The sequence below is a fragment of the Podarcis erhardii genome (genome assembly GCF_964252035.2).
Source record: "Podarcis erhardii genome assembly, chromosome: Z".
In the NCBI taxonomy this organism is placed as follows: Eukaryota; Metazoa; Chordata; class Lepidosauria; order Squamata; family Lacertidae; genus Podarcis; species Podarcis erhardii.
The window spans coordinates 50,964,799-50,991,209 of record NC_138504.1 but is presented as its reverse complement, the minus strand read 5'-3'; the positions used below and the strand labels follow the sequence as shown (position 1 = coordinate 50,991,209).

The following is a 26,411-nucleotide window of genomic DNA, read 5'->3' as shown; positions in this document are numbered from 1 at the left end:
GGCATCATTCTTTTGCTCCAATTTCTCTCGAATTTCAGGTGATCCGGCCAACAGATCCTCGGGAGAGAAACCGGCGTGAAAGAATGGTGCCTATAACTCTCGGATTTCGGAAATCCGAACGTTACAGGCACCCTTCTTTTCCTCCGCTTTCTCTTCCAAGGATCCGTTGGCCGGATCAACTGAAATCTGGGAATTACGGGCCCTGTGCCACGGAGACGATCCTTGCCTGCTGGCCCATCTTTCCTCTCCTGCTTCAGCCCAGCTTGTTGGCCTTTCCCTTCGGCGCCTCTGAGCGCCATTTCGACTTCTTTACAATTAAAATATATATATATAAATTTATTTTCCGTTTTTGTCGCGGTCACGGACTTCCAATGCTAATGCGTATTAGGCTTCCCTCCCCGCCCCTTTGTGGTTCTTTATCCATTTTAATCAGGCACCCCCAACCTTCAGTTCCCGGGTGGCCCACCCCGCCCGCCCCTCCCGTGGCAACGGGCGGGGGGAGGCCGGGGTGCCCGTGGGCCAGTCCCTAACCATCTGCTCTCGCTGCCTTCTTGTTTTTCAAGCAATTCGCGAAGATGGCATGCCCGGAGGCAGGAACAAGAGCATCGGACCTGTCCAGGTGAGCGGCCGTTGGGTTTCTCTCAAGTAGGCACCCCCCAAAACCTTCGGCCCTCCCGATGTTTGTGTGCTGCCAAATAGAGCAGTTCTTTCCAAGGATTATCGGGACAAAAGAAACGAGGAGGCGGAAGGGGAAGCGAAGCAGTTTTATTAACAAATAAAACCTACCCGACAGGGGCTACCCAATCTCCCCTTCAGCTGCCCAGAGCCCCCCAGGTAGAGCAGCAGGAGAGAGACCCCAGCCGTCGGGTCTCCCACCATCGGGTCCTTTGATTTGGGTAGAAGCCCCTCCCACCTTACGGCTTTTATAGCCTGCCTTGATGTCATCCAGGGCACCTGGCATCACTCATGCTCAGCCCCGGGCCCCAAGACGGAATTAACGACGAACGACCGATCTTTTCCCAAAGTCGACTGTTCCCGGGCACCCAGTACAGGCGCGTGGACGGAACCGGGCAAGGGATAAAAATGTCCAGAAGAGGTGGAAGACCCTCACCCGAAGGATTGGGTTCTTCTGTGTCGCAAGTGCCGGCTGCAGGGAGACTCTCAGCCGCTCTGTCTTAATTCCATCTCAGGGTCCTGGGCTAATCACGAGTCATACCAGGTGCCCTTGATGACGTCCAGGAAGAAAAGCAAATCAATACTCGATAGGAAAAAAAACTAATCCATTCAAAAGTACGCATTCTGACAAGGATTACAAACTTCAGTGGAGATTGCAAACTCAAACTCATAAAAATACGTAGAACACAATAATTCATTACAGAATTATAAGAGTTTATGAGTAGAGATAAGTTAACATAATCCAGATTCGTCGTGGATGTCTTCGTTTCAATCATTGAGCAAAAGTCAGAAGTCAATTATGGATTAGAAACCAGGACCACGATCTTATCCCTTGCCCGGTTCCGTTCATGTGCTTGTCCTGGGTGCCCGGGAGCCATCGTCTTTGGGAGAAGATCGGTTGTTCATCCTTAATTCCATCTTCCATTTATTTGTTAATAAAACTGTTTCCGGTTCCTCTTCCACCTCCTCATCCCTTTTGTCCTGATCTCCTTGGAAAAAATGCTGTATTTGGCAGCACAGTTTGGGACTACAATTCCCATCCTCCCTCGCCACCGCTCCCGTTAGCTAGGGATCCTGGGAGTTGTAGGCCCCAACATCGGGAGGGCCACAGGAGAGCACCGAGCCTACCCTGGTTGGCACATTTTCTCGCCGCCTCCCCCCGTTTTTGTGTGCGCTTGGGTCGGGGAGGGGGCCCTTTTTCAGAACGCTGCTGGCGGCCAGACCTTGGGCCGCGTCGGCGCTCCTGCCTCCCGGTCCTGCCGCCCTTGCCCGCCCCAGCCAGCCCTCTGGGAGCTGCTCCTCCCGAAGCCAGCACCAGCCCTTTGGTCCGTGCCAAGCCCTCCGGAAAGCTGGCCGCCCCGCAGTTTCCAAAGCCGCCCGGGGAACGTCCGCTTGGCGGGTGGGATGGCTCGCTCGGAAAGGTCTTGCGAAACTCCGGGCAGTTTAGGTCCTGGCCAAGAGAAGGCGCCCAACGGCTCTTGCCAGGCTGCGGTGTTTTTCCGGGGACGGGGGCCACAGTGGGAATGCGCAACGGCACCTTTGGGGAGTCTCCGGCAAGCTGTGCCGCGGATTCTCCCCACAAGTCATGGCTGGAGAATCCAGGTAACTGGGGTCCCCAGAGAGTTGGCCTGGCTGCCCCCTTTTTCCTGGGAAACGTCCGAGCTGAAGGGGGCCTGTGATTTTTGGAGCGATCAGGGGAGAGAATTCATTTCCATGAAAGGGATCCGAGGTAATTTCCCTTCTGTGTTTTTAGCCGCACGCTAGCAGAAAAGCATTGTTTAAAAATCTGTAAGAAGTGTTATTTGTAGATAAGCAGCCCCCAAAAGCAGACAAAACTCATGCCGTTACCCTCGGGACGTTGTAAGGCTGTTGCAGCAAAACAATATATATATACATGTTATATATATATATGTAACAATATTTGTAGATAAGCGGCCCCCAAAACAGCCAGTTCCCGGCAGAAAAAAACTATACAGTGGACGCTCGGGTTGTGAATGTGATCCGTTCTGGCTTCTGAGATTCAGAATATTTTTTTTCTTGTTTTCCTCCTTCAAAAACTAGGTGCTATATATATATATAGTTTTGCTGCAACAGCCTTACAGTGTCCAAAGGACGTTGCTAAAGCCCTTGCAAGGCCGTTGCTGGAATAAAAACCCGCTTGAGCCGACAGGTGAAAGAACAGGAGGAGCTTTCTGGGAGAGGGTGTCCTCGAACGTTGCTAAGGCCCTTGCAAGGCCGTTGCTGGAATAAAAATCCACTTGAGCCGACTGGTGAAAGAGCAGGAGGAGCCTTCTGGCAGAGGGTGTCCTCGGCTGAGCGCTGAGCGCACCTCACTCCGCCACCAACAAAGGGGACGGCAGGGTAGCAGCTCAAAGGCTGGCAGGGAGCTGACGTGGCACAGCAGGGGCGTCCCTCCCTGAGAACCCCTTCTTCCCTTCGGCCCGCTGGCAGTGGAGGGGGGCTGCTTGAGTAAAGGCCGGGGCGTGTGCGTGTCCCTCCTCTCCTTCTCGCCGCTCCCCGCAGATCTCTGAGGAGGAGATTGAGAGGATCATGTCCGGGCAGGAATTCGAAGGCGAGGCCAACATCTCCTGGAGCAACAACGGAGACAGCGACAACAGCTCCCCTGGAAATGGGGTCTCAGAGAGTAACCAGCCCTCGCCCGTCTCAACGCCATCGTCAAGGTGGGACGCTGGGGGGGGGCGGGGGGGCGGGGAAAGGTTCTCAGGCCAGACAAGAACGGGGGTCGGGAGGCAATGCTGGGGTGCAATCAGCTTGTTGATTTATTAAATTAATATACCCGGGGGTCTCGACATGGGGGTGGGGAAAGTTCTCAGGCTGCATGAGACGTGTGTGTGTGTGTGTGTGTGTGTGTGTGTGTGTGTCGGGAGGCAGTTCTCGCATTTGGGTCTGGTGGCTCACCGGGGTGCACATTGATTATTAATATTACTTATTAGTTTTATTATTATTACATTTATATAGCTGGGGGGCTTGACTCCATATTCAAGTTGGTACACGGGGGGCGATGAAAAGATCTTGGGCCAGACCAGAACGGGGGTCGGGGGGGGGGTCAGGAGGGAGTTCTCGCACTCGGGCCCGGTAGCCTACCGGGGTGCAATTGGCACGTTGATTATTAACATTACTGTATTTATTAAATTTATGTACCTGGGGGTCTTGATTCAAGGTAGGGGGCCGGGGGAAGATGCTCAGACCGGTCTCCAGTGGGTTTTGGGAGGGCTATTGGGTCGTCTTTATTTTGATTAGGTATTTTGTGGTTTTATATAGATTATTATTAATAATAATAATAAAGTGGGGGTTTGGGGGTTTTTCGTGTTGATTATATGTCTTCAGGTTGATTATATGGGGCTGCCAAGAGTGACTGGGGAAATAACAAATTACGGCGATAATGTTTTGGGTTTATAATATATAAACCCAATAATAAATATAGTAATAGTTATATGATAATAATAAATAATAATTTTTTATTTATGCCGAGGCTGAGACCGGGTTCAGGGCGGCTAACACCGAATATAAATGCACTTTTATATTTTGATTTTGTTTCGTGAACCGTATAAGGCAGTGCGGGCCAGGTGCCCTCCAGCTCTTTTCTGGAGTACAACTCCCATCATCCCTCGCTCGCAGGACCAGTGTTTATGGATGATGGGAATTGTAGTCCCCAAACTGCTGGAGGGCCACGTTTGACTCCCATAATCTCTAGCTCCCAGGAGCAGTGGTCAGGGATGATGGCAATTGTAGTCCCCAAACAGCTGGAGGGCCAAGGGATCAGGCATGGCCCAAGTTGGCCCTCCAGCTCTTTTCTGGACTACAACTCCCATCATCCCTCGCTCGCAGGACCAGTGTTTATGGATGATGGGAATTGTAGTCCCCAAACTGCTGGAGGGCCACGTTTTGACTCCCATCATCCCTAGCTCCCAGGAGCAGTGGCCAGGGATGATGGGAATTGTAGTCCCCAAACCTTGCAGGACCAGTGGTCAGGGATGATGGGAACTGTAGTCTCCAAACAACCGGAGGGCCGGGGATGATGGGAATTGTAGTCCCCAAACTGCTGGAGGGCCACGTTTGACTCCCATCATCCCTAGCTCCCAGGAGCAGTGGTCAGGGATGATGGGAATTGTAGTCCCCAAACTGCTGGAGGGCCACGTTTGACTCCCATCATCCCTAGCTCCCAGGAGCAGTGGTCAGGGATGATGGGAACTGTAGTCTCCAAACAACTGGAGGGCCGGGGATGATGGGTATTGTAGTCCCCAAACTGCTGGAGGGCCACGTTTGACTCCCATCATCCCTAGCTCCCAGGAGCAGTGGTTAGGGATGATGGGAATTGTAGTCCCCAAACTGCTGGAGGGCTGGGGATGATGGGTATTGTAGTCCCCAAATAGCTAGAGGGCCACGTTTGACTCCCATCATCCTTAGCTCGTAGGACCAGTGGTTAGGGATGATGGGAATTGTAGTCTCCAAACAGGCGGAAGGCCATATTTGACTCCCATCATCGCTAGCTCCCAGGACAGGGATGATGGGAATTGTAGTCCCAAAACACCCCCAAGTCTGGCCATCGTTGGTATAGGGTGATATATTGATTCAATCAAACAATCAATCAATCATGGCATGGAATGGTGGAAGCTCTGGACCCCCCCTCTTCCATTTCCTGCGCCCCCTTCCCCTCCCTCTTAACCCCCGCCTTGCCTCTTCCAGCAGATCTGTTGAGCTGAACGGATTTGCCGCACTCAGGGATCCATACCTGGGGGGCCCAGGGCCTGCCCCCTACCAATACCTCCCGCACCTTCAGAGCTGCCCTGCGCACTCCGCCCTGCTGCCCCCGCCCCCTCGGAGCCTCGACCCCCAGGCCCCGGCTCTCCTCATCAGCCAGCTGGTCTCGGCCGAGGACCTGGACCCCCTCGGCACCCCCATGCTCATCGAAGACGGGTGAGTGACACCCCCCTTTCTGCCTGCTGGTGGCCCCCTCAGAGCGGCACAATGGGGAGCCTTGCCACACAGCACGGGGGGGGGGGGCGCGAAGCCGCTTCTGGCAAACCAGAGCAGCGCACGGAAACGCCGTTTACCTTCCCTCCGGAGCGGGACCTATCAATCCACTTGCACTTTTGATGTGCTTTCAAACCGCTAGGTTGGTGGAAGCAGGGACTGAGCGACGGGCGCTTGCCCCGTGACGGGGATTGAAACCGACCGCCCTAGGCTCAGTGGTTTAACCCACAGCGCCGCCCGCGTCCTTTAAAAAATGCAAAGCAGACCCGTGAAAAAGAAACCCACGGAGGGGTGGTATTAAACGGTGCGAACACAACGTCGGCAGGCGGGCCCATAACCGGCACTCGCTTTGGTCCTCTAACCGCTCTCCCTCCCGCAGGTACAAAGTGACCCAGTCGGAGCTCTTTGCGCTGCTGTGCCGCCTGGCCGACGAGCTCCTTTTCCGCCAGATCGCCTGGGTCAAGAAGTTGCCCTTCTTTGGCGAGCTATCCATCAAGGACTACACCTGTCTCCTGAGCTCCACCTGGCAGGAGCTGGCCCTCCTCTCCTCGCTGACCGTCTATGGACACCAGATTTTCGGAGACCTGGCTGACGTCACCGCCAAGTACTCCCCGTCCGACGAGGAGCTCCACAGGTGAGACTGATGGGGTGTGGGGGGGAAACAGTCGCGGAACTGAGAAATGTCACAGAAACATTACCTTTACAGAACGTTACGTTACGGAAGCACCTCTTACATCTCACTTCTTAGAAGCTAAATGTAAGGCAATGGATTTCAGATGGTTGATCATTTATAAACCTCAAACTCCTGAGATAAATGCAGATATTTTGAGAAAGAAATTGCTACGGAAAGAAACATATTGGATTTTTAGATTTGGTTCCTTAATTTTGTCAGGTCTCAATTCTTATATCGACTTTCGTTCCTTCTTGTATTAATTTCTTACAGCTCTGTTTAATATTATTCTGGTTATTCTTTACAAATCTTAGCAATCCCACCCTTTGTTTGAACTAGATGGTCTGTCCCTTTAAAAATTCTTTTGCCTTACAGTATAAAAACCTGTGATTGGAAACTCCCTTTATCAGTCTTTAACATCAGCAGTCAGGAGCTTTTCATCCCTGTTTTTGAGTTTGTTTGAAACTTACAGCTTATCTCTTATTCCTTTGTAAGTTTTTATTAAAACCCTTTTGTAAAGGCAATACTAGAATTTTTATAGCCGAGTCCTCAATTTCTTACTACTACTGCTTGGCTCTCTTAAATAGGGCTATGTATAAAACATGTCATTGAGGTTTTCCTACCTTTTTTGTAAACTCAGGGAAGCATTTCAGCCCTGCTCTTTGTTTGAAATCATTTAAGGTTTATACCGTATTTTTCGTCCTATAGGGCGCACCGGCCCATAGGACGCACCTCGTTTTTTTGGGGGGGGGGGGGAAATGAATAAAAAAAATTTATTTCCTCCCCCAGCCGCGGCTGCCGCCCCAAGCCTTGTGCACACCTGCCTGAAGCACGGGGCACCCTCTGGAGGGCTCCCCGTGCTTCGGGCGGCAGGCTGCCGCCCCAAGCCTCGCTCGCTCAGCAGTACCTCCCGCCGGTCGCGCAAGGCTTGTGGACACTCGCCGGGGCTGCAGGCTGCTGCCCGCAAGCCTTGGGAGCCCGCGGGAACTCCCGCCAGGCTTGCAAGGCTTGCGGATAGCTTCCTGAAGCCTGGAGAGCGAGAGGGGTTGGTGCGCACCGATGCCTCTCACTCTCCAGGCTTCAGCGAAAGCCTGCATTCGCCCCATAGGACGCACACACATTTCCCCTTCATTTTTGGAGGGGAAAAAGTGCGTCCTATAGGGCGAAAAATACGGTAATTTCTTTATATCCTTCTGAGGAAACTGATTAGTTCAGTGAAACAAGTTTTTGTAGCCAGCATCTCTTTGAGTCTTTGTTTAATTCTAGGTTAATTTTTTCCTTTAACTTGATTTTTGTTATCTAATTTAACTTCATAGTCGGTTACTTCTAGTTTCAGGGATTTTCACGGCATTTCATTTGTTTTTTTGTGGAACTGAGAAATGGCACAAAACAAACGAAATGCCGTGAAAAACCCCAAAACGAGAAGTGACCTGCTAGAAACATTGCCTTGCAGAAATAAACTAAATAATAAAAAATTGGAAAGTTTAAGGGGAAAATTAGAAAAACCCTAAAATTGAACAAAGCCTTTATGGGATACCGGCTACAAAACCTCGTTTCGCTGAACGATTCCATTTCCTCAGAAGGAAACGGAAAAATCATAAACTTTTAAGTGACCCAAATTCAAAAAAAGGGGTAACCCCCCCAAATTCTGAAGTATTATAATCTTAGTTTGACCTAGGTAAAGCAAAACACAGTAATAAAGGATTGAGGACTCAAAAAGTACGGTTTCCAATACTGAATTTACAGAAAAGCTGAATGGCAAGTTTTAAACAATGCCCAGCTTGAAGAAAGCAAAGCACAGTAATAAAGGTTAATTCTAGTGCTGCTTTTAAAAAAACCCCGAAATGGCACAAATTCAAAGAAAGGAATACAAGATAAAGCCGTTTTAGATTTTAAACAGACTCAACAACGGGGCTGAAACGCTCCCATGGTCTAGATGTTACTGCTGATATTAAAGACTAATATCGGGTGTTTCCTATCACAGGTTTATATAATATAGGGTGGAAATTTTTTTTTAACAAGACAGGCCATATTGTTGAAACAATGGGTGGGATTGGTAAAAATTTGAAAAATAATAATAACAAAAATGATACTGAACGGAGTTGTAGAAAATTATAGGTTCAAAAATACAAGAATAGTTTTGACTTGGTGCTGGCATTCGAGTGATAAAGGAACTAAAGGTGGACAACAATTAAGGATTTATTATGTTTTCAGAACGGGTTGGAAAATTGATATAGATAGGTTTATTGTTTGGTGTACATACGGTTGTGAGATAAAATATACGCAAAGGGACGTGACGGGAAGTCATAGTTGAAGAAAGGGTTTTGTAAAATAAAGGGGGGGGGAAATATTTCCTTTTGTTGTTATCATTTTGTGTGTGTGTGTGTGTACATATGTGTGTTTTCGTATGGAAGGTTTGGGAGGAAATAAGACGGTAGATAACAAGTAAGCAACTCAATATTGATGTACGTCATTTTTATTTCTTAAATTATATTTAGTGGTGGTATGGTTGTCTTGTTTTTGGTAACAGAAAATCATTTGATAGAAATTATTTTTTAAAAAAGAAAAAAATTATAAAAACGAACTAAAGTCAGTCTAAGCATTGAGATCTGCCCCGTCTCGTTTTGGGTCCGGTGTCGCGTCGGGATGCCACCCAGGAAAGTCTCGCCAATAATCCGTAAATAGCCCCCTGTGTTGCAATATGGACGAGCCAAACAAAATAACGCAACATGGTGGCCAATAACAACGGCGCTAAACGCTATTTATAGGCAGAAATTGCAAATGGCAAAGTCTCTAAATCTTCTTCACCAACGTGAGTATCTTCGGCGGTCAGCCTTCTTGATGGTCCAGCTCTCACTTCCATACATCACTACTGGGGAAACCATAGCTTTTACTATATGGATCTTTGTTGGCAAGGTGATATCTCTGCTTTTTAAGATGCTGTCTAGGTTTGTCATTGTTTTTCTCCCAAGAAACAGGCGTCTTTTAATTTCGTGGCTGCTGTCACCATCTGCAGTGATCATGGAGCCCAAGAAAGTCAAATCTCTCACTGCCTCCATTTCTTCCCCTTCTATTTGCCAGGAAGTGATGGGACCAGTGGCCGGGACCCTCATTAAGAGGTTCTTTAATTCCTCCTCACTTTCTGCCATCAAAGTTGTGTCATCTGCATATCTGAGGTTGTTGATATTTCTTCCGGCTTGGGCTTCTTCCAGTCCAGCCTTTGCGTGATGAATTCTGTATATAACTTAAATAAGGGAGACAATGTACAGCCTGGTTGTACTCCTTTTCCATTTTTTTTATTTTTTAAAATCATTTTTATTACCGTATTTTTCCCTCTATAACACGCAGATTTTTTCTCCTAAAAAGGAAGGGGAAATGTCTGTGCGTGTTATAGAGCGAATGTGTGGTCCCTGGAGCCGAAAAATCAGGCAAAAATCAGGCAAAAAATCAAATCGCGGCGCTGCACGGAGAAGCGAAACCTGAAAAGAGGAAGTGGCTGCTTTCCTGCATTCTGCCTCAGGGTCTTACTGCCCACCCTCCTCTGTTTCGTTGCTGAAACGGAACAAAGAGCAGGGAAAGCCCCTCCCCTCCAGGCAAGCAGAGGGGAATTCCTCTCTGTGCTGCTGGGGGAGAGGGAGAGAGAGGGGGGGAGGGGGGGAGGGGGAGGGAGGGGGGGAGGGGGAGGGAGGGAGAGAGAGAGAGAGAGAGAGAGAGAGAGAGAGAGAGAGAGATGGCTGGCTTGGGTGGGGGGAAACTTTTGCCTTTCTTTCCTCCCTCCCGTTAAATCCCTCTCCTGCATTCTTAGCCAGCTGCTTCTCTGCACACCCCTCTCAAGTCCCTTCCTTGTTTTTCCTTCGCTCCCCACTTAAAATGTGGTTACAAAGCATAGATCCACATGGATCCTCAGGATCTTTGCATTGGGTCACCCCAAATTCACCATCAGATCACATAGCATGTCCATGGCTACAGCCTGCCCCCCCCAAAATCACGCACCCACTGTTGCCTGGGGCTGCAATGGTGCAAAAACGTGGTTACAAAGCATGGATCCACAGGGATTCTCAGGATCTTTGCATTGGGTCACCCCAAATTCACCATCAGATCACATAGCGTGTCCATGGCTACAGCCTGCACCAAAAAAATCACGCACCCACTGTTGCCTGGGGCTGCAGTGGTGCAAAAACGTGGTTACAAAGCATGGATCCACAGGGATTCTCAGGATCTTTGCATTGGGTCACCCCAAATTCACCATCAGATCACATAGCATGTCCATGGCTACAGCCTGCACCAAAAAAATCACGCACCCACTGTTGCCTGGGGCTGCAGTGGTGCAAAAACGTGGTTACAAAGCATGGATCCACAGGGATTCTCAGGATCTTTGCATTGGGTCACCCCAAATTCACCATCCGATCACATAGCATGTCCATGGCTACAGCCTGCACCAAAAAAATCACGCACCCACTGTTGCCTGGGGCTGCAGTGGTGCAAAAACATGGTTACAAAGCATGGATCCACAGGAATTCTCAGGATGTTTGCATTGGGTCACCCCAAATTCACCATCAGATCACATGTCTGTGGCCACAGCATGAAGCCCCAAAATGATATATCCACTGTTTCATTCAGAATGTTTTTTCCCTTGTTTTCCTCCTCTAAAAACGATGTGCGTGTTATGGTCAGGTGCGTGTTATAGAGCGAAAAATACGGTAAGTTCCCCATTTTAACCATCCAATCAAATCGTGTTGTTCTTGTTCTTGTTGTTGAGTCGTGTCTGACTCTTCATGACCCACTGGATCAGAGCACACCAGGCCCTCCTGTCTTCCACTGCCTCCCGCAGTTTGGACAAACTCATGCTGGTAGCTTCGAGAACACCGTCCCACCATCTCGTCCTCTGTCATCCCCTTCTCCTTGTGCCCTCCATCTTTGACAGCATCAGGGTCTTTTCCAGGGAGTCTTCTCTTCTGATGAGGTGGCCAAAGTCTTGGAGCCTCAGCTTCAGGATCTGTCCTTCCAGTGAGCACTCAGGGCTGATTTCCTTCAGAATGGAGAGGTTTGATCTTCTTGCAGTCCATGGGACTCTCAAGAGTCTCCTCCAGCACCAGAATCTGAAAGCATCCATTCTTCGGCGATCAGCCTTTTTGATGGTCCAGCTATCACTACTTTGAAATCACATTAAATGTTCCAGATTATACAAATACGTGTCCATTAGTCCAAATATTCTGCCTAAATTACTGTATTTTTGGTTTTTATGGAAGCCGCCCAGCCAGATGGGCGGGGTATAAATAAATTATTATTATTATTATTATTATTATTATTATTATTATTATTATTATTAAAATTGTAAAAAAAAATGGTTCAAGTTTGGTTTGGGGCTACTCCTTTCCCAATTTTGAACCAATCGGTTGTTCTGTGTCCAGCCTAGGGCCCTCTTGCATGTGCAGCTGCGACGCTCCCCCCCTTTCTACACTCACGCTGTCGAGTCCGTGCGAAGGCAGCATGGGGGCTCTTGTTCCCGTGCCTTGCGGACAAGCGGGCTTCCTTAGTACCCTGTGCCCCTGTCTCCTGCTGCTTCTTCCTCCCCAGCCTCCTTGCGCGTCAGTTCCCAGCTTCACCCAAAGAGCGTGAATCTGAATTGGGTTAAGAGTCTCTCCCCGCCCAGACTTGGGGACCTCGGAACCGAGCTGGTGGAATTTCTCGACGGGGATAGTTCCTCGCAGGGACCACCTCAATGGCTAACAGATTGAGGTTGAATCCTGACAAGACAGAAGTACTGTTTTGCGGGGACAGGAGGTGAGTGGGTGTGGAGGACTCCCTGGTCCTGAATGGGATAACTGTGCCCCTGAAGGACCAGGTGTGCAGCCTGGCAGTCATTCTGGACTCACAGGTGTCCATGGTGACTCAGGTCAATTCTGTGTCCAGGGCAGCTGTTTATCAGCTCTATCTGGTACGCAGGATGAGACCCTACCTGCCCAGAGTGGTGCATGCTCTAATTATCTCTCGCTTGGACTACTGCAATTCGCTCTATGTGGGGCTACCTTTGAAGATGACCCAGAAACTACAACTAATCCAGAATGCGGCAGCCACATTGGTGACTGGGAGTGGCCACCGAGACCACATAACACTGGTTTTGAAAGACCTACATTGGCTCCTGGTACATTTCCAAGCACAATTCAAAGTGTTGGTGCTGACCTTTAAAGCCCTAAATGGCCTCGGTCTTGTATACCTGAAGGAGTTTCTCCACCCCCATCATTCAGCCGAACACTAAGGTCCAGCTCTGAGGGCTTTCTGGCAGTTCCCTCACTGCACTCTCATCAGATGTCCAAGAGAAAAATAACTGCCAATCTTTTAGAAGACATCTGAAGGCAGCCCTGTTTAGGGAAGCTTTTAACATTTAATAGGTTATTGTATTTTAGTGTTTTGTTGGAAGCCGCCCAGATGGGCGGTGTGTAAATAATAAATTATTATTATTATTATTATTATTATTATTATTATTATTATTATTATTATTATTATTATTCAAATCAATCTTGATTACATTCCGAGACCTGACAAATCGTTACAAAGTGATGCACAATTCAGACAGCTTGCCTCCAGGTTAAACAAGCGTTTTGCTCAAAAGATTGGGACCATTGGTTCTTGCAACCACCGATAAAAACTTTGCCACTGCTAATGTTCTAGTGTTTGTCCGATCTTCCAATAGGAACCTGACATAGTGAGCCTCTGATTTTCCCGGGAAAGGTACTAGCAAGGGTAATATCAGTTCAGCTTGCTCATATTTCGCACAGTGCAGCAAAATATGTTTTATAGAGTTGATGTCTTGAGTACACGAGCAAGGTCTGTCCTGGTAGGGAACTCCTCTCAACCTGCCATCCAAACACTGCAGAAGGAAAGATGTTTAATCTGGCTTTGGTGAAAAGCCTACTATAATTTGGGTACTGTCAGGTTTTTAATGCAAGATGTTAACTTAAAGACATGACCATCTTGTACTCCTACTGCCAGCAGACTACAGACTGCGTGTGATCGAGATCGCAAGTCACTGTGTGCATGATCCCATAAGCTTTGCTTTAACGTCTTTAGGGCGCCTTTATAACCCAGATGATGATGATGATGATTTATTTGTTGAATTTAATACCGTCCTATACCTGGAGGTCTCAGGGCGGTTCTGGAACGGGATCTAGGATAGTTCCTGGAGGGCTCGCCTGACGCCAAACTCCCTCCCTCCCTGCCCGCCTCCCCTCTACAGGTTCAGCGAAGAAGGGATGGAGGTGATGGAACGGCTTATCTACCTGTACCGCAAGTTTGGCCAGCTCAAGGTCGGCAAAGAGGAATACGCCTGCATGAAAGCCATCAATTTCCTCAACCAAGGTGAGCCTCCACAGGAGACGCCCTGTCTATTTTTTTATTTGCATTTTCAAAAAACAGGAATAGTGCGTTTTTTTATTATTATTATTATTACTACTACTACTACTATTACTATTATTATTATTATTATTATTATGCTACTTCAGGTTACATACGCTTCAGGTTACAGACGTTCAGGTTACAGACTCTGCTAACCCAAAAATAGTGCTTCAGGTTAAGAACTTTGCTTCAGGATGAGAACAGAAATCGTGCTCCAGCGGCGCAGTGGCAGCAGGAGGCCCCATGAGCTAAAGTGGTGCTTCAGGTTAAGAACAGTTTCAGGTTAAGAATGTACCTCCGGAATGAATTAAGTACTTAACCTGAGGTACCACTGTAGTATTATTATTATTATTATTATTATTATTATTATTATTATTATTATCAACTGAATTTATATACCGCCTTACACCCAGCGGTCTAAGGGTGGTTCACAGAAAACTCCCTTCCCTCCCTCTGCCCCACTTCCAACTTCCTACCAGGTAAGCCCCGTAGAGCACAGTGGCGCTTACCTTACTACTGGGTGGCCATGCTTCAAATCATAAGCACACTTACCTGCAGGTAAGCCCCGTAGAGTGCAGTGGGGCTTACCTGTGGGTAAGTGTGCGTATGATTTGAAGCATGGCCTCCCATTAGTCCACTTTGCCTGTGCAGAAGGGATCTGCTTCATCCCATATTTTGGGGTCCCAGGCAGAACAGCAGACCCACATGGACCGTCTCCCTTCTGAACCTTACGGAAGGGCAGGTGTGCGCGTGAGAGTGGAGAGGGGCCACTTCTGTGCTCAGCCCTCAGCTGAGAGTGGATCCGGGACCTCACTTGGGCCTGGGGAATCCGAGTTCGAATCCCTTTCCAAAAGGTAAAGGGACCCCTGTGGCGGACAACTCTGGGGTTGCGGCGCTCATCTTGCTCTATAGGCCGTGGGAGCCAGCATACAGCTTCCGGGTCATGTGGCCAGAAGGACTAAGCCGCTTCTGGCGAACCAGAGCAGGGCACGGAAACACCATTTACCTTCCCACCGGAGCGGTACCTACTCATCTACTTGCACTTTTGACGTGCTTTTGAACCTCTAGGTGGGCAGGAGCAGGGACCGAGCAACAGGAGCTCACCCCGTCGTGGGGATTTGAACCGCCGACCTTCTGATCGGCAAGCCCTAGGCTCAGTGGTTTAGACCAGGCATAGGCAAACTTGGCCCTCCAGATGTTTGGAGACTACAATTCCCATTATCCCTGACCACTGGTCCAGCTAGTTAGGGGTGATGGGAGTTTAGTCCCAAAACAACTGGAAGGCCGAGTTTGCTTATGCCTGGTTTAGACCACGGCGTCACCCGCATCCCTACAACTTCCCTTCCACACTTTTCCTGTTCTCTTTCCGACCATCCCATTTGTTACCGAATCAATACTCTTTTATCAATTTCAACTTGGCTGGATATACACAAAGCCTGCTAAGCTACGTTGTTTGTCTGTGCCGGTTCTTGAAATAGTACATGAACATTATCCATTCCTTCTTAGATTCCTTGTCTTCGTTTTCTCTTACCCTGTTCATCAACAGGTTCAAACATTTTACCCTGCCATTCTTCCTTAGTGGGTACTAGATTTGTGCCAATCTTCTCTTCTTCTTCTTCTTCTTCTTCTTCTTCTTCTTCTTCTTCTTCTTCTTCTTTGGCGATCCCTTGTAGCCGAGTAAGATTCTTCCTGCCATTCTTCCTTAGTGGGTACTAGATTTGTGCCAATCTTCTCTTCTTCTTCTTCTTCTTCTTCTTCTTCTTCTTCTTCTTCTTCTTCTTCTTTGGCGATCCCTTGTAGCCGAGTAAGATTGTCTTCCGTAAACACGGCCTTAACAGTGAGTCTGTAAGTGACTGTGGAGGCCAATTCTGGATCCACACCTCCTTCCACAGTGGGGACATTAGTTTCTGGACGGGAGTTGATCACAGTGTGGATTTGCCAGGCGTGCCTTCCTCTTAGCGTGTTTCTCCCTTGCGTCCTGAGTTCGAGTGTCTTCAAAGCCCATGACACCTTTAGTCAAGGCTGTTCTCCAACTGGAGCACTCACAGGCCAGTGTTTCCTAATTGTCAGTGTTTATACCACATTTTTTTAGATTGGCCTTGAGACAGTCTTTGGACCTCTTTTGTTGACCACCAGCATTACGCTTTCCATTTTTAAGTTTGGAATAGAGTAGTTGCTTTGGAAGACAATCATCAGGCGTTCTCACAAGAAGACCGGTCCAACAAAGTTGATGTTGAAGAATCATTGCTTCAACACTGGTGATATTTGCTTCTTCTAGTACATCAATATTAGTTCGCCTGTCTTCCCAAGTGATGTGTAAAATTTTTTGGAGACACTGTTTATGGAATCTTTCAAGGAGTTGGAGATGGTGTTTATAGGTGGTCCATGTTTCACAAACATTTGGTAAGGTTGGTAGTACAATAGCTTTGTAAACAAGCATTTTGGTTTCCCTGCGAATGTCTCAGTCCTGAAACACTCTGCACTTCAATTGGGAGAAAGCCGTACTCGCAGAGCTCAAGCGATTCTGGATTTTGCTATCAATGTTGGCCCTTGTGGAAAGATAACTGCCTAGGTAGGAGAAGTGATCGACATTTTCCAATGTTACACCATTGAGTTGGATTTGTGGCACTGCAGAGGGGTTATTTTGTGCTTGTTGGTGCAGCACTTTGGTTTTTTGGATGTTGAGGGATAGGCCAAGCCTTTCGTAAGCTTCTGCAGAGATATTTAGGATGGTTTGGAGGTCATCCTCTGAGCGTGCACACACTACGTTCTAGCTGCAGCAGAGGCGTATAGTAGTACAGTAAACCCTTTTGTTTTTTGCGGGGGGAGGGGGGACCTCCGTTGTTACTGTCCCCCATCTCAAGTCTTTCAGGGAAAGTATCTTTTTCAATTCATTATTGCAAAATCACACCTGCCAGCCAAAGTCACTGGCTGCTGCCAAAAGAAAGCAGATCTTCAAACGAGGTAAAACTTAATCCAAAACTTGAGGACATTAAATTAGGATTAATTAAAAATTGGGGGGGAAACGGTAGGTGAAAAAAGGAAGTCAACTTCCGTTCTCCGAGGACAAGCGCTGCAGATTGCAGTTTGTGAACAGGAGAGGGAAATTAATTACGGCCTCTGGATGGCTTTTTTTAGTTACAGGTAGGTAGCCGTGCTGGTCTGCCATAGTCAAAACAAAATAAAAAAATTCCTTCCGGTAGCACGTTAGAGACCAGCTAAGTTTGTTATTGGCATGAGCTTTCGTGTGCATGCACACTTCTTCAAAAACATTCTTCAGGGTTTTTTTTTTTGTTAATCTTTTTGCTGCACGTTCTGACGTTTAAAAACTTTCCAGCTCAGTGGGCTTAATGGACTTAATCTGAACTTCATTTTTATTCTCCTTTGAGACATATTTACTAACCGATTGGTTCAATCGGAGGAGAAGCAGAGAGAGACAATAGAACATTTTTTTTTTTACATTTCTGCGAATCTGGTGGGTATTAAAGACCATCTGGGATCTGCCCCGAGACCTCCAGGCATAGGGTGGCAAATGAAAAAAATAATCTGTGGGCCGTTGTCGTGTTTTCTTTGATCGCGTAACAAGGCGTAAAATTCATATTCCCCCCCTCCCATAATTCATAAACAATATTGTGACGACCTCTCCCTCGCTCAGCCTGTGCGCCCGGTGTCTCTGGAACGGACATTGTAGGAACTGCAGCCCCTGTTCCCTTCGAGCGGAGCTGGGACCGGCCCTTGGCAGATGGAATTGGGAAAGCCCCACCACAAACTTCTCTTTCTCTTTTTAATGTGATTTTTATAAAATTTTCTGTCATACAATTTCAGCTAAACATTTTACATACTTAAGATCTCAGTGACTTCCCTTCTTTGCTTTCAGTGTTTCATTCCATATCTTAGATCCCTGCATATTTTACAGAAAATATACCCATCAGTTTTCCATTATTTACATCCATCCAAACTTATTTACACTGTTGAATTTATCTTAATGCAGACAGCATTTCAGCTACACACCATTATTTTCCGTATATTTTCCATATATTCAGTAAATGTTGTCCAATCTTCTTTAAGTATAAACTCTTTCTGTTCCGTTATTCTATATGTTAAGTCTACAAGTTGTGCATATTCTGTCAACTGAAGTTGCCAATCTCCTTTGGTTGGCACCTTGCTCATTTTCCATTTTGGGGCTAACAAAACATGGGCCGCAGCAGTAGCGTACGTAAATATCCTTTTCTGACACCTGGGAATTTCAGTCTGAATTATCCCCAACAGAAAGGACTCTGGTTTGGGGGGTTAAAGTAATTTTAAACATGTTTCTCAATTAATTATAAATCATTTCCCAATACCCTTTTGTGGCCTCGTACTTCTTGCTCCCTCTGTGGGACTATGGGCCGACTCCTTTCCCTGTCCACACAGACAGGAGAAAACAGGACTATCAACCCTCTTGCTCTCCTCCTGCCAGCTGGAGACATTGTGGGGCTGGCCAGACACGTCCATAAAGGTGTGGGGGTCTGTTGGGAACACCTGCTCTTGGCTCTGGGGGGAGGCAGGGGGGTTTCCTTTCCTCCCTCCCACCTACTGCTGCTGCTGCTGCTGCTGCTTGCCCTTACTCTCCTGCGTTTGGGGCAGCCTGGCCCAGGGGGGATTTCCGCAGAGTCAGATTTGCTTCACGGCCTCGCATACAAAGCCAGCAGACAGGTGGCGTTTCAGCAGCCGCACAGTGGGAAGGGCTGCCTGCCTGGGCCCAGCGAAGCGGCTGCCAGTTGGGTTCCTCCTCTTTGCCTCCAACTTGCGAGTGGAGCCCTGAGTTTCCTTTGTGGTGGATTCAGAATACAAGACCCACATATTGACTTTACTTGGCCCCTCCCAAGGTCTATCTTCCCCCTTTATCTGGGCTCCAGATCCCATCATCTGCTGGCCACAGTGGCTGGTGCTCAGGGGAGTCAGGAGTCTGGCAGCCGTTGAAGGTCCCAGGCTGTCTGCGATTTGGTTTCAGCTCCTGGAGGAGCTGCCCCATGGCCAGCCAACAGAAGCTGCTCTGGGGACTTGCTTCTGGGGCCCTTCCTCTCCTCCTTGGCCCCTGCACCTTTTATCGGCATCGTGGCAGTTGGCGGGAGGGTGGGGAGTGGGGACAGGACGGGGCGGTTGTTCCTGCCCCACTCGTCACAAGTGTGGTTTCTTCTGCTCAGATATCCGAGGCCTGACAAACGCCTCCCAGCTGGAGCAGCTGAACAAGAGGTGTTGGTACGTCTGCCAAGATTTCATGGAGTTCAAGTACCCGCACCAGCCGAACCGGTTCCCAGATCTGATGATGTGTTTGCCGGAGATCCGATACATTGCAGGTGAGACTCTCTCGGTGGTCGTTGTGGTTCCCCTGCCTCGTGAAGCTTGGAGGGAGACGCTTCTCTGCCTCTCTCCGGCTGCGCTGCCAGCGTGTGGGAGCCTCCTTCCCACCTTCAGAAGTGCGGTCCAGGGCAGCTGGTGGGCAGCTCCAAGGGAGGCGGGGAGGTTGCTGAAACAGACTAGTCCCTCATCCTGGAGGCCGGGGGGCCAACTAGATGCCCACCATGGGAGACCCAGAAGCAGGAGTGCAAGAGCCCTCTCCCCCTGGGGGCAGAGGTGGAGCATAGCCACCCTGAAGGCAGCTGCTGGGAGCCGCGGGAGGAGAGAGTGCTGTGGGTTTGCCTTTGGGGCGTCTGCTTGGCCCCTGGGAGAGCAGCCTGCTGGACTCTGGCTGGCCCCGTGAGGCTTACCTGGCAGGCCTCTTTCACGCCGCCTTTGACACGGGGCAGCTAACCAAGATTGTGTTCTTGTCTTGACAGGGAAAATGGTGAACGTCCCGTTGGAGCAGCTGCCTCTCCTCTTTAAGGCTGTTCTGCACTCCTGCAAGGCTAGCGTGAGCAAAGAGTGAGCAGCCGCCTCTTCCCCCCTCCCTCAGGAGTAAGAGGAGGAGGAGGAGGAGGAGGAGGCACATGCAATTGATGGAATGGCTGCAGCTGGGCAGTGGGTAGCCTTGCTGTTGCGGCAGGAATCTTTGTGGGGTTGGTTGCTTGGTTTCCTCTATTTTTCTTGTTCTTTTTACTATTTTCCTATGATATTTATTTCACGACAAAGTTGAATGTATGATCTTCAACCCCGTGCACAGCATTCCGTCCGAATGCAGCCATTGAGTCCTCTCACAGTTTACAGAATGTGAAGATGTTTGTTAACAGTGTTTTTTAGGGTTAGACCTCTTTTTTTTTACCAGGGCTGGAGGCTGGGGCCGATGACTTAAGACTACCTCAAGGAGAAGGTGCTGGGCTCCTCTCTTTCTGTGGGGCCTGCACACAAAGTGTTCGTTCTGTTGGGGCAGTCGGCCGTTCCTTGGAGGCCAGAATCTGCTCTCCCCTAGAGAAGTGCCAAGTCCGGTGGCTGCCCCCCTCCTCCCCCCCCTTTCTCAATTGGCTGCCCACAGAGCACCTCAAATACACACCCCACCTGCTTGAGGTCCCTCTTGGCACTCCAGACCCAGCAGCCATTAACCCCTCACTTTACCACAAAAACGCAAGGTTGCAAGGATGATGGCTGAGTCTCAGCAGGTGAGATGGCAGCCCCTTCCTCACGCAGTCTGAGGGGTCTGCTGTAGACCTTCCCTCTCCCTGCCCGCCACCTGCGAAAGAAAGCTGGGACAAGCAGGGAGGCAGCTCTGTGGCCTTCAAAGGGGAAATGAGTTTCCGGGTTCCCTCTGGACACCCCTTCAAACTGTCATTCTTAGCCTTCAGAAAGGGGCCCTCGCAAGACTCTCCAGGTTGTGACTGGTCTTTGCACGGTGGGAGGCTCTCTCCCCTATTCACACTCAGTGGGGTCTCCAGTTCCCAGAGGCCCCTCCTCCACCACCCATGTCACACTCCTCCTTAGCTCCATGCTTCACAGATGCTCACAGCAAGAGAGGCTTCTCTGTGGGTGTCTTCCTCTAAGGCCTTCAGGCGGGGGGTGGGAGCCCCACACACTGGCTAATGGCTGCAGTTGGCAGACACAATCAGAGGCTGGAAAGGACTGGCCTGAATTAGCCCATCTCACCTGTTCAGCCCGTCTCATAAGCACACGCAGAGGCAGTCCCAGTGTTGCTGCCACTGTCAACGCCCCGCAACCTTGCAGTTTGCTGCCCCCCCCCCACTGCACCCTGTTTACATTTGGAGGCTTGGCATATTTCTAGGGGAGATCCTGATACAGGTTGGCCTGGGAAGCGCAAGTGGGAACTGCGACTGCAGACTGAGCATCAGGGAAACTCACAGGCCCCTCCCCACTGCCAGCCCCGCCTAGAGCTCCTTTGGACCATTGGCATTTGCTTTGTGGGTGGGTGGGGGGGGAATGTCACCCACAGGGCTCGCTCTCTTTGCTTAACTTCCCCACACTCAACGCTGCTGTTGCTGATTCCAGCAAGGTGAAACGGGTAAATGGCCCTGCTGCAGCCAGCGCTCTGTGGCTTTTTGTGCATCACAGACCGGTGTCACTGCCCTATTGCTTTTCCCATTGGTCCAAGTAGCATTTGTAAACCCCCCCCTCCCCGCCACTTTGGAAAGCCTTCTGCTTTGACACGATATACCTCAAGGGGCGGTGGGGGCGTGCAAGTGCTGCGTTCCCTATCTGCCCTTCTGTCTGTCTGTCTGTCTGCCTGTATGTTGTCTGTGTCGCAAAACTAGAAAGTGCTGCCTGCCCAGGACATTGGTGTTATTTTTGTGTTTTGTGTTTTGTGTTTTTTTTTGGGGGGGGGGGAGAGCTGTCCACAATACCTCTGATTGACCCATTCATTACCTTCTGGTTTGCTCCTTTTACATAGCAGGGATTCTATACATTGCACAAGACTGCGGAGTCTAGCCCATCACTCGACGTTTCATAGAAACCTCACAGATCTGTGGCAGTGGGATTTTTCAGGACCCCTCTGCTGTCCCCACACCCCCTCTCCTCCTGCATATATTTCAAAGGTGACTTGACTCAGGAAGGAGAGAGGCATTGCAGCCTGTGCAGGAGGGGGGGGGGCTGTGTGAGAGGACGCTCCGCTGGCCATTGTGTAAGGCCCCCCCCCCCATTTTGCCTCCGCATTCACAGCATCCCTCCGTTGACACACAAAAGCCTCTGTTTATCTCTGGGAGCAGGGAGAGCCAGGCTGAATCCGGGCGCAAGCCAAAGGCTAATGCAGTGAGCCAGAAGGTAACTCATTGGGCTGTCATTAATGCCTCCCGCAACCAAGCCCGCTGACGGCTTGTTTGGTTTTGAAACAGGGTAAAGTGAATGTAATGCTTTGCGGACTCAGGTATTATGTGAAGAAAATAGGAACTGTAGCTTAGAGACGTAGGGACCGTAGGTCACTCACTTAGTTGGATTTGTGAATTTGGTTTGAAGGACACTGTACAAAGGTTGGAATTCTCTTTCTGTGCTATCTTTTGTTCAATGGTCATTTTGCAAAAACAAAAGGGGGAACTGTATAATAACGTGCTTAATGCTGTGTGGGAGAGGAGGGGGAGAGGAGAGCTCTGCTATTTCTGGTTTCTCCCCTGCTGGGGCCCAGCAGCCCACCTGCCACAGGGAGATCCCTGCTGCAGTTTCTCTGGGCTTTTTTTTTTAGCATGATTGATTGGTTGGTTGAGTTTATTTGTTTGCTGCCTTTCCGCAGTGAACTGAGCCCAAAGCGGCCTGCAGTATACCAAATATACTGAAATAAAGAGCATGTCAGTAAAGAACCCAAAATGACAATAGTCCCAGCAATTTGGCAAACGCAGAATAAATTCAATATTACCCCCCCCCCCCCAATACCTAGGCTTATTAAGTACACAAAGACAAAATAGAAATGGAAGTTTACTGGCAATAAAGTTTCTTACTGCTCTTCCAAGAAGCCTGGCTTAATGCAGTTTGGAGGTGAGGGGCAGATTGTATACAGCTGGCTCCCACCACCTTACTCCAGAGGAGGCTGGCAGCAGCAAAGGGCAAATGTCAGGGAGGGCAGTGATGGCAGGTCTCTCCCCCGGCTTCCTGGAAGTACCAGTCGCTGGCGCAGGTCTTCCTGCATGTTTCCAGCCTATTGCCACTCATTTTGAAAGAGAGAAAGAGTGACATATTAAGTCCCTCCCCCCTCCTGTACATGAGCACCCCAAGAAAAGCCACCAGGGGCCACAGCAGCTGCTGCAGAACCAGGCTGACCAAAGCACAAGCTTCTTGGGCCCACTGTGACCAGGAAGACCCCGAAAGGCCGCCCTCCTCTCCCCCTTCTTCCCCCAGCTGAGCAGGGAGGCTTGGAATTCCCCTTTTGCCAGTCAGTGGCAGTCCTTCAAACCAACCGTTCATTTTGTTTTTGTTTTGTTGCTGTTTATAAACTTGAACTGCTTTCTACCTTAAAAAAAAAAACTTTATTTCTAAATAGGAAAACAACCAAAAAACGGGGTGGGGTGGAGGGGGACCCATCAACGCCCCCTCCCACCCCCCCCATCACTGCGCTGCCACCGCCTGCTCCCCGCCCCTTGCCTCTGCCAGCTCTGCAGCTGTGACTCTGGGGAGACCAAGGGGGCAGTGGCCTTGCCCTCTTCCTCAGGCTTTGACATGGCAGGAGGGGAAGAGGGTGGGGGTGGCAGCTGAAGTCTGACGCGGATATTTTTGTATCTCAGGTGATACCAGTCCAAAGCGATGCTCCATCTTGCGGCAGCAGCCTGAGGGGTTTCTCTGGGTTCTCTGTGCGCCCTTTGCGCCGCACGCAGAAGCTCAGGGATATGTATTTAAACTGAACCCAGGGAAACCTCCCCCCGCCGCTGCCCCTGCCCCAGCAGGAGGGGGCTCTCTTTGCCCAGGCTTGCTTGGGGCCTTGCGCTCCCCTGGCATCGCCTGGGGAAGGAGCCCCTGTCTGGACTTGAACCCGCCCCCCTCGGGGCACCCATTGACCTCAACTGAGCCGCCTTTGCGATAGATGCATTCTTTCTTTCTTTCTTTCTTAAGTATGAAAATGTTTTGTACTAGTTTGTTGATAACATTATTGACTCAGTTTCCATAACAAAACTACCTCTTGTGTGACATCCTGTTTATCATCTCAAAGGGATTGTGCGGGGGGGGGGGACAAAAAGAAAAGAAATCCCCCCTCCCCCACTTTGGAAAAAACCTAAAATAACCCTGCTTCCTCTTTGTACATGTTTCCGAGTGGAGATGCAACAGCGGGTTGTTTTTTTTTTGGGGGGGGCGGAGATGCTGCTTTGTCAGCTTCTCCAGAGATTCTCCATTCCTCATTGCTGCTGCAGGGGAATTATTTGCCCCCCTCCCCCCTTGGGGCTGCGTGAGAAGGAGGTAGCAGGATGCATGGGGGGGGGGGAGGAATGAAGGGAAGGGACACCTGGAATATTGAGCAGAGTTGTTAGAGAAGAGGCCATGCGGTGCCCCCAGACGCAAGACCACCCTGCCCTCTGCAGCAGCATGTGGAGAGGGTGTGCTCTTGGCAACCTGAGCCCAAGGCTGCAGGGCCCCCTCCCCCCACCCTACACACCCATGGCTCCTGCCACCTCCTCCTCCCTACCCTGCTGACGTTTAGACCTGCATCTCCATCCCCCCCCCCCCGCCATGGGCATCCTGGGACTCTCCCAGCTGGAGGGAGGAAGGGAAGGGCAGCAATGCCTTGACCAAACAGCCTGCAGCACGTTTCCCCCACAATCCCGTGTAATAAATCAGGGAAGCCGGGTGTCACTGCAACTTAACAAATAGTGAATGTTTAGCTGTTATGTTTCAACATGCCTGGAGCTGGAGTGTCTGCCTGCAGGGAAGCCACTCGCCCGGCGGCGCCTCCTGCCTCAGGAGGTGTTGACAACAACAGTGTTCTGACCGGGTGTAGTTTTGGCCATGTGGCAGGTGGGGCCGGCGCCCCTCGCTTTCGCCCAGCAGCCTCGGCTCCAAAGTTCTACTCTGTGACTTGACTACCTGTGGAAATGTGACCAATAAGTGTTTAAACGCATGTTTAGCAAGTGTTAGATCTTTGAACTAATAAATGTGAAATGGTTCTGCACTGCTTGACTCTTGAGTGTCCTTTCTTTTGCTTGCTTGCTTGCTTCCGTGTCCCACAGGTGCCCTCTCCACACACACGCGCACACCTCTACCTGGCAGTCAGTGTATTAGGGGAGGGGGTGCTTGGAGCAGGGGGTCTCTGCAGGCCGTGAGGCTGAAGGAGCTTTCACCAGTGCCGGCAGGACGCATCTCTGGCAAGCTGGAAGCTGCCTTTGGCCCTGGCGGTGCCTGCACAGCGGAGCACAGCAGGGTAAGGGGAGGCCAGAGAAAGATGGAAGCATGCCTTCCACCCAGTCCCTTTGGACGGGGCTGGCTCCCCTTCCTCCTGGTTATCCAGATCTCAGCCCAGGCTTTGATGGGGAGGTGTTAGGAATGAGCAGCAGGTGAAAGAAGGAGCAGGTTATTTTAGCCCCTCTTGCCTTGATAGCTGCCAAGCAGCCAGAATCCCCCCCCTTTTACAAAAAAACCCAATGTGCAAGCAAACCTAACTGCAAAAACAGCCTTGACCAGAGCACTGCAGAGGGAAAGGAGAGATCAGTTAAAGATATCTTGTTTTTGATGAGAGAGCGGCAAGCCGTGAGGAGGGACGTGGTATTTTTAGATTTCTATGCATCCTGGAGTGCACACATCAGAGCAGGCAGCACACTCACAAAGCCATTGTGCACCTCTGTGTGTGCGTCTGCCTGCCACACTGAGATGGCGGTGGCAGCGTCACCGAAGTGAGCAGCTGCTGCTCTCCCGCCCCCCCCCCCCGGTGTCCGTGGGCTGCGCTGCCTCTCTGTGCCTTTCCCTGTTGCTTGGCGCTTCTGGATTGGCCTAGTTAATGGACCACATAAATGCATTTGGGTTCCCTTTATTCCTTTCAAAGCAGCCAGAGTATGAAAATCCCTGCTTGCTGCCAGCTGGGCCTGTGGCCCTACCCAGGAATTAAATGTGCCTTTGTTTTGCTAACACTCCAGGCCCCACATTCCCTCCTCAGCAGAATGTCTTTCCACCCTGCTCTTTGGAATTAAGTTTAGCCTCAGCACATAGGAAGCTGACATTGCACCATCTGTGCTGACTTGCGGCAGGCAAGGTAGTTAAGCAGGTGCCTCTCCCTGTCCTGCCTCCAGAGGCTTCTGACTCTGGGCGAGCAACACACTCCCCTCCTGTGGCTTCCAGCAACTTGCAGTCAGAGGCATCGCTGCCTCCAACTGTGGTGGTAGAAGAGAGCCATTCTGGCTAGGAGCCATTGATGGCCCCCTCCTCCTCCTCCTCCTCCTCCGTGAATTTTTCTGTTCCTCCTTAAAGCTTCCCCAAGTTGATGGCCATTGCCGCCTCCTGTAGGAGCAAACTCCATAATTCCCATACAAGCCTGTGGTCCTAAGTCAGACTCCCATGGTTTCACAGCGCAAGGTTCTGTTTACATGCTCCCTCCCAGAAGAGCAGCCAGCAATCTTCAGGCCAATCCCAGGCTACAAATCCCAGGCAGCCTGGCCTCCAGGTTGAGGGTGGTTGTGCTGTGAAGCCACAGCCTGTACTCCCCAGAGATCCTTGAGGAGTCTTCATGGGTCTGATCCAGCTGCAGTAGTGACAGGAGGCTGGTGGTGGTGGCGGCGGCTTGATGTTTGCTTTTTCTCAAGCTTTCTTGCTGCCCCCACCCCAGCAAAAGCCAAGCTGTGCAGAG

General features: G+C 50.0%; 1 protein-coding gene across 5 annotated transcripts in view; it reads left to right on the top strand.

Moving 5' to 3' along the window:
- The window catches only part of NR6A1 (nuclear receptor subfamily 6 group A member 1), a 52,374-nt gene that overhangs the window by 21,822 nt on the left and 4,141 nt on the right, over positions 1-26,411 (top strand). For 3 of the 5 annotated variants that reach the window (XM_081847674.1, XM_081847675.1, XM_081847671.1), the window contains 7 exons: positions 564-619; positions 3,199-3,356; positions 5,383-5,613; positions 6,050-6,304; positions 13,578-13,699; positions 18,922-19,074; positions 19,555-19,639. In XM_081847674.1, the coding sequence (XP_081703800.1) occupies positions 564-619; positions 3,199-3,356; positions 5,383-5,613; positions 6,050-6,304; positions 13,578-13,699; positions 18,922-19,074; positions 19,555-19,639 (1,060 nt within the window). Of the gene's footprint in view, positions 1-563; positions 620-3,198; positions 3,357-5,382; positions 5,614-6,049; positions 6,305-13,577; positions 13,700-18,921; positions 19,075-19,554; positions 24,747-26,411 lie in introns of those variants that run through there. The other 2 variants (XM_081847672.1, XM_081847673.1) reach the window with 2 other exon arrangements.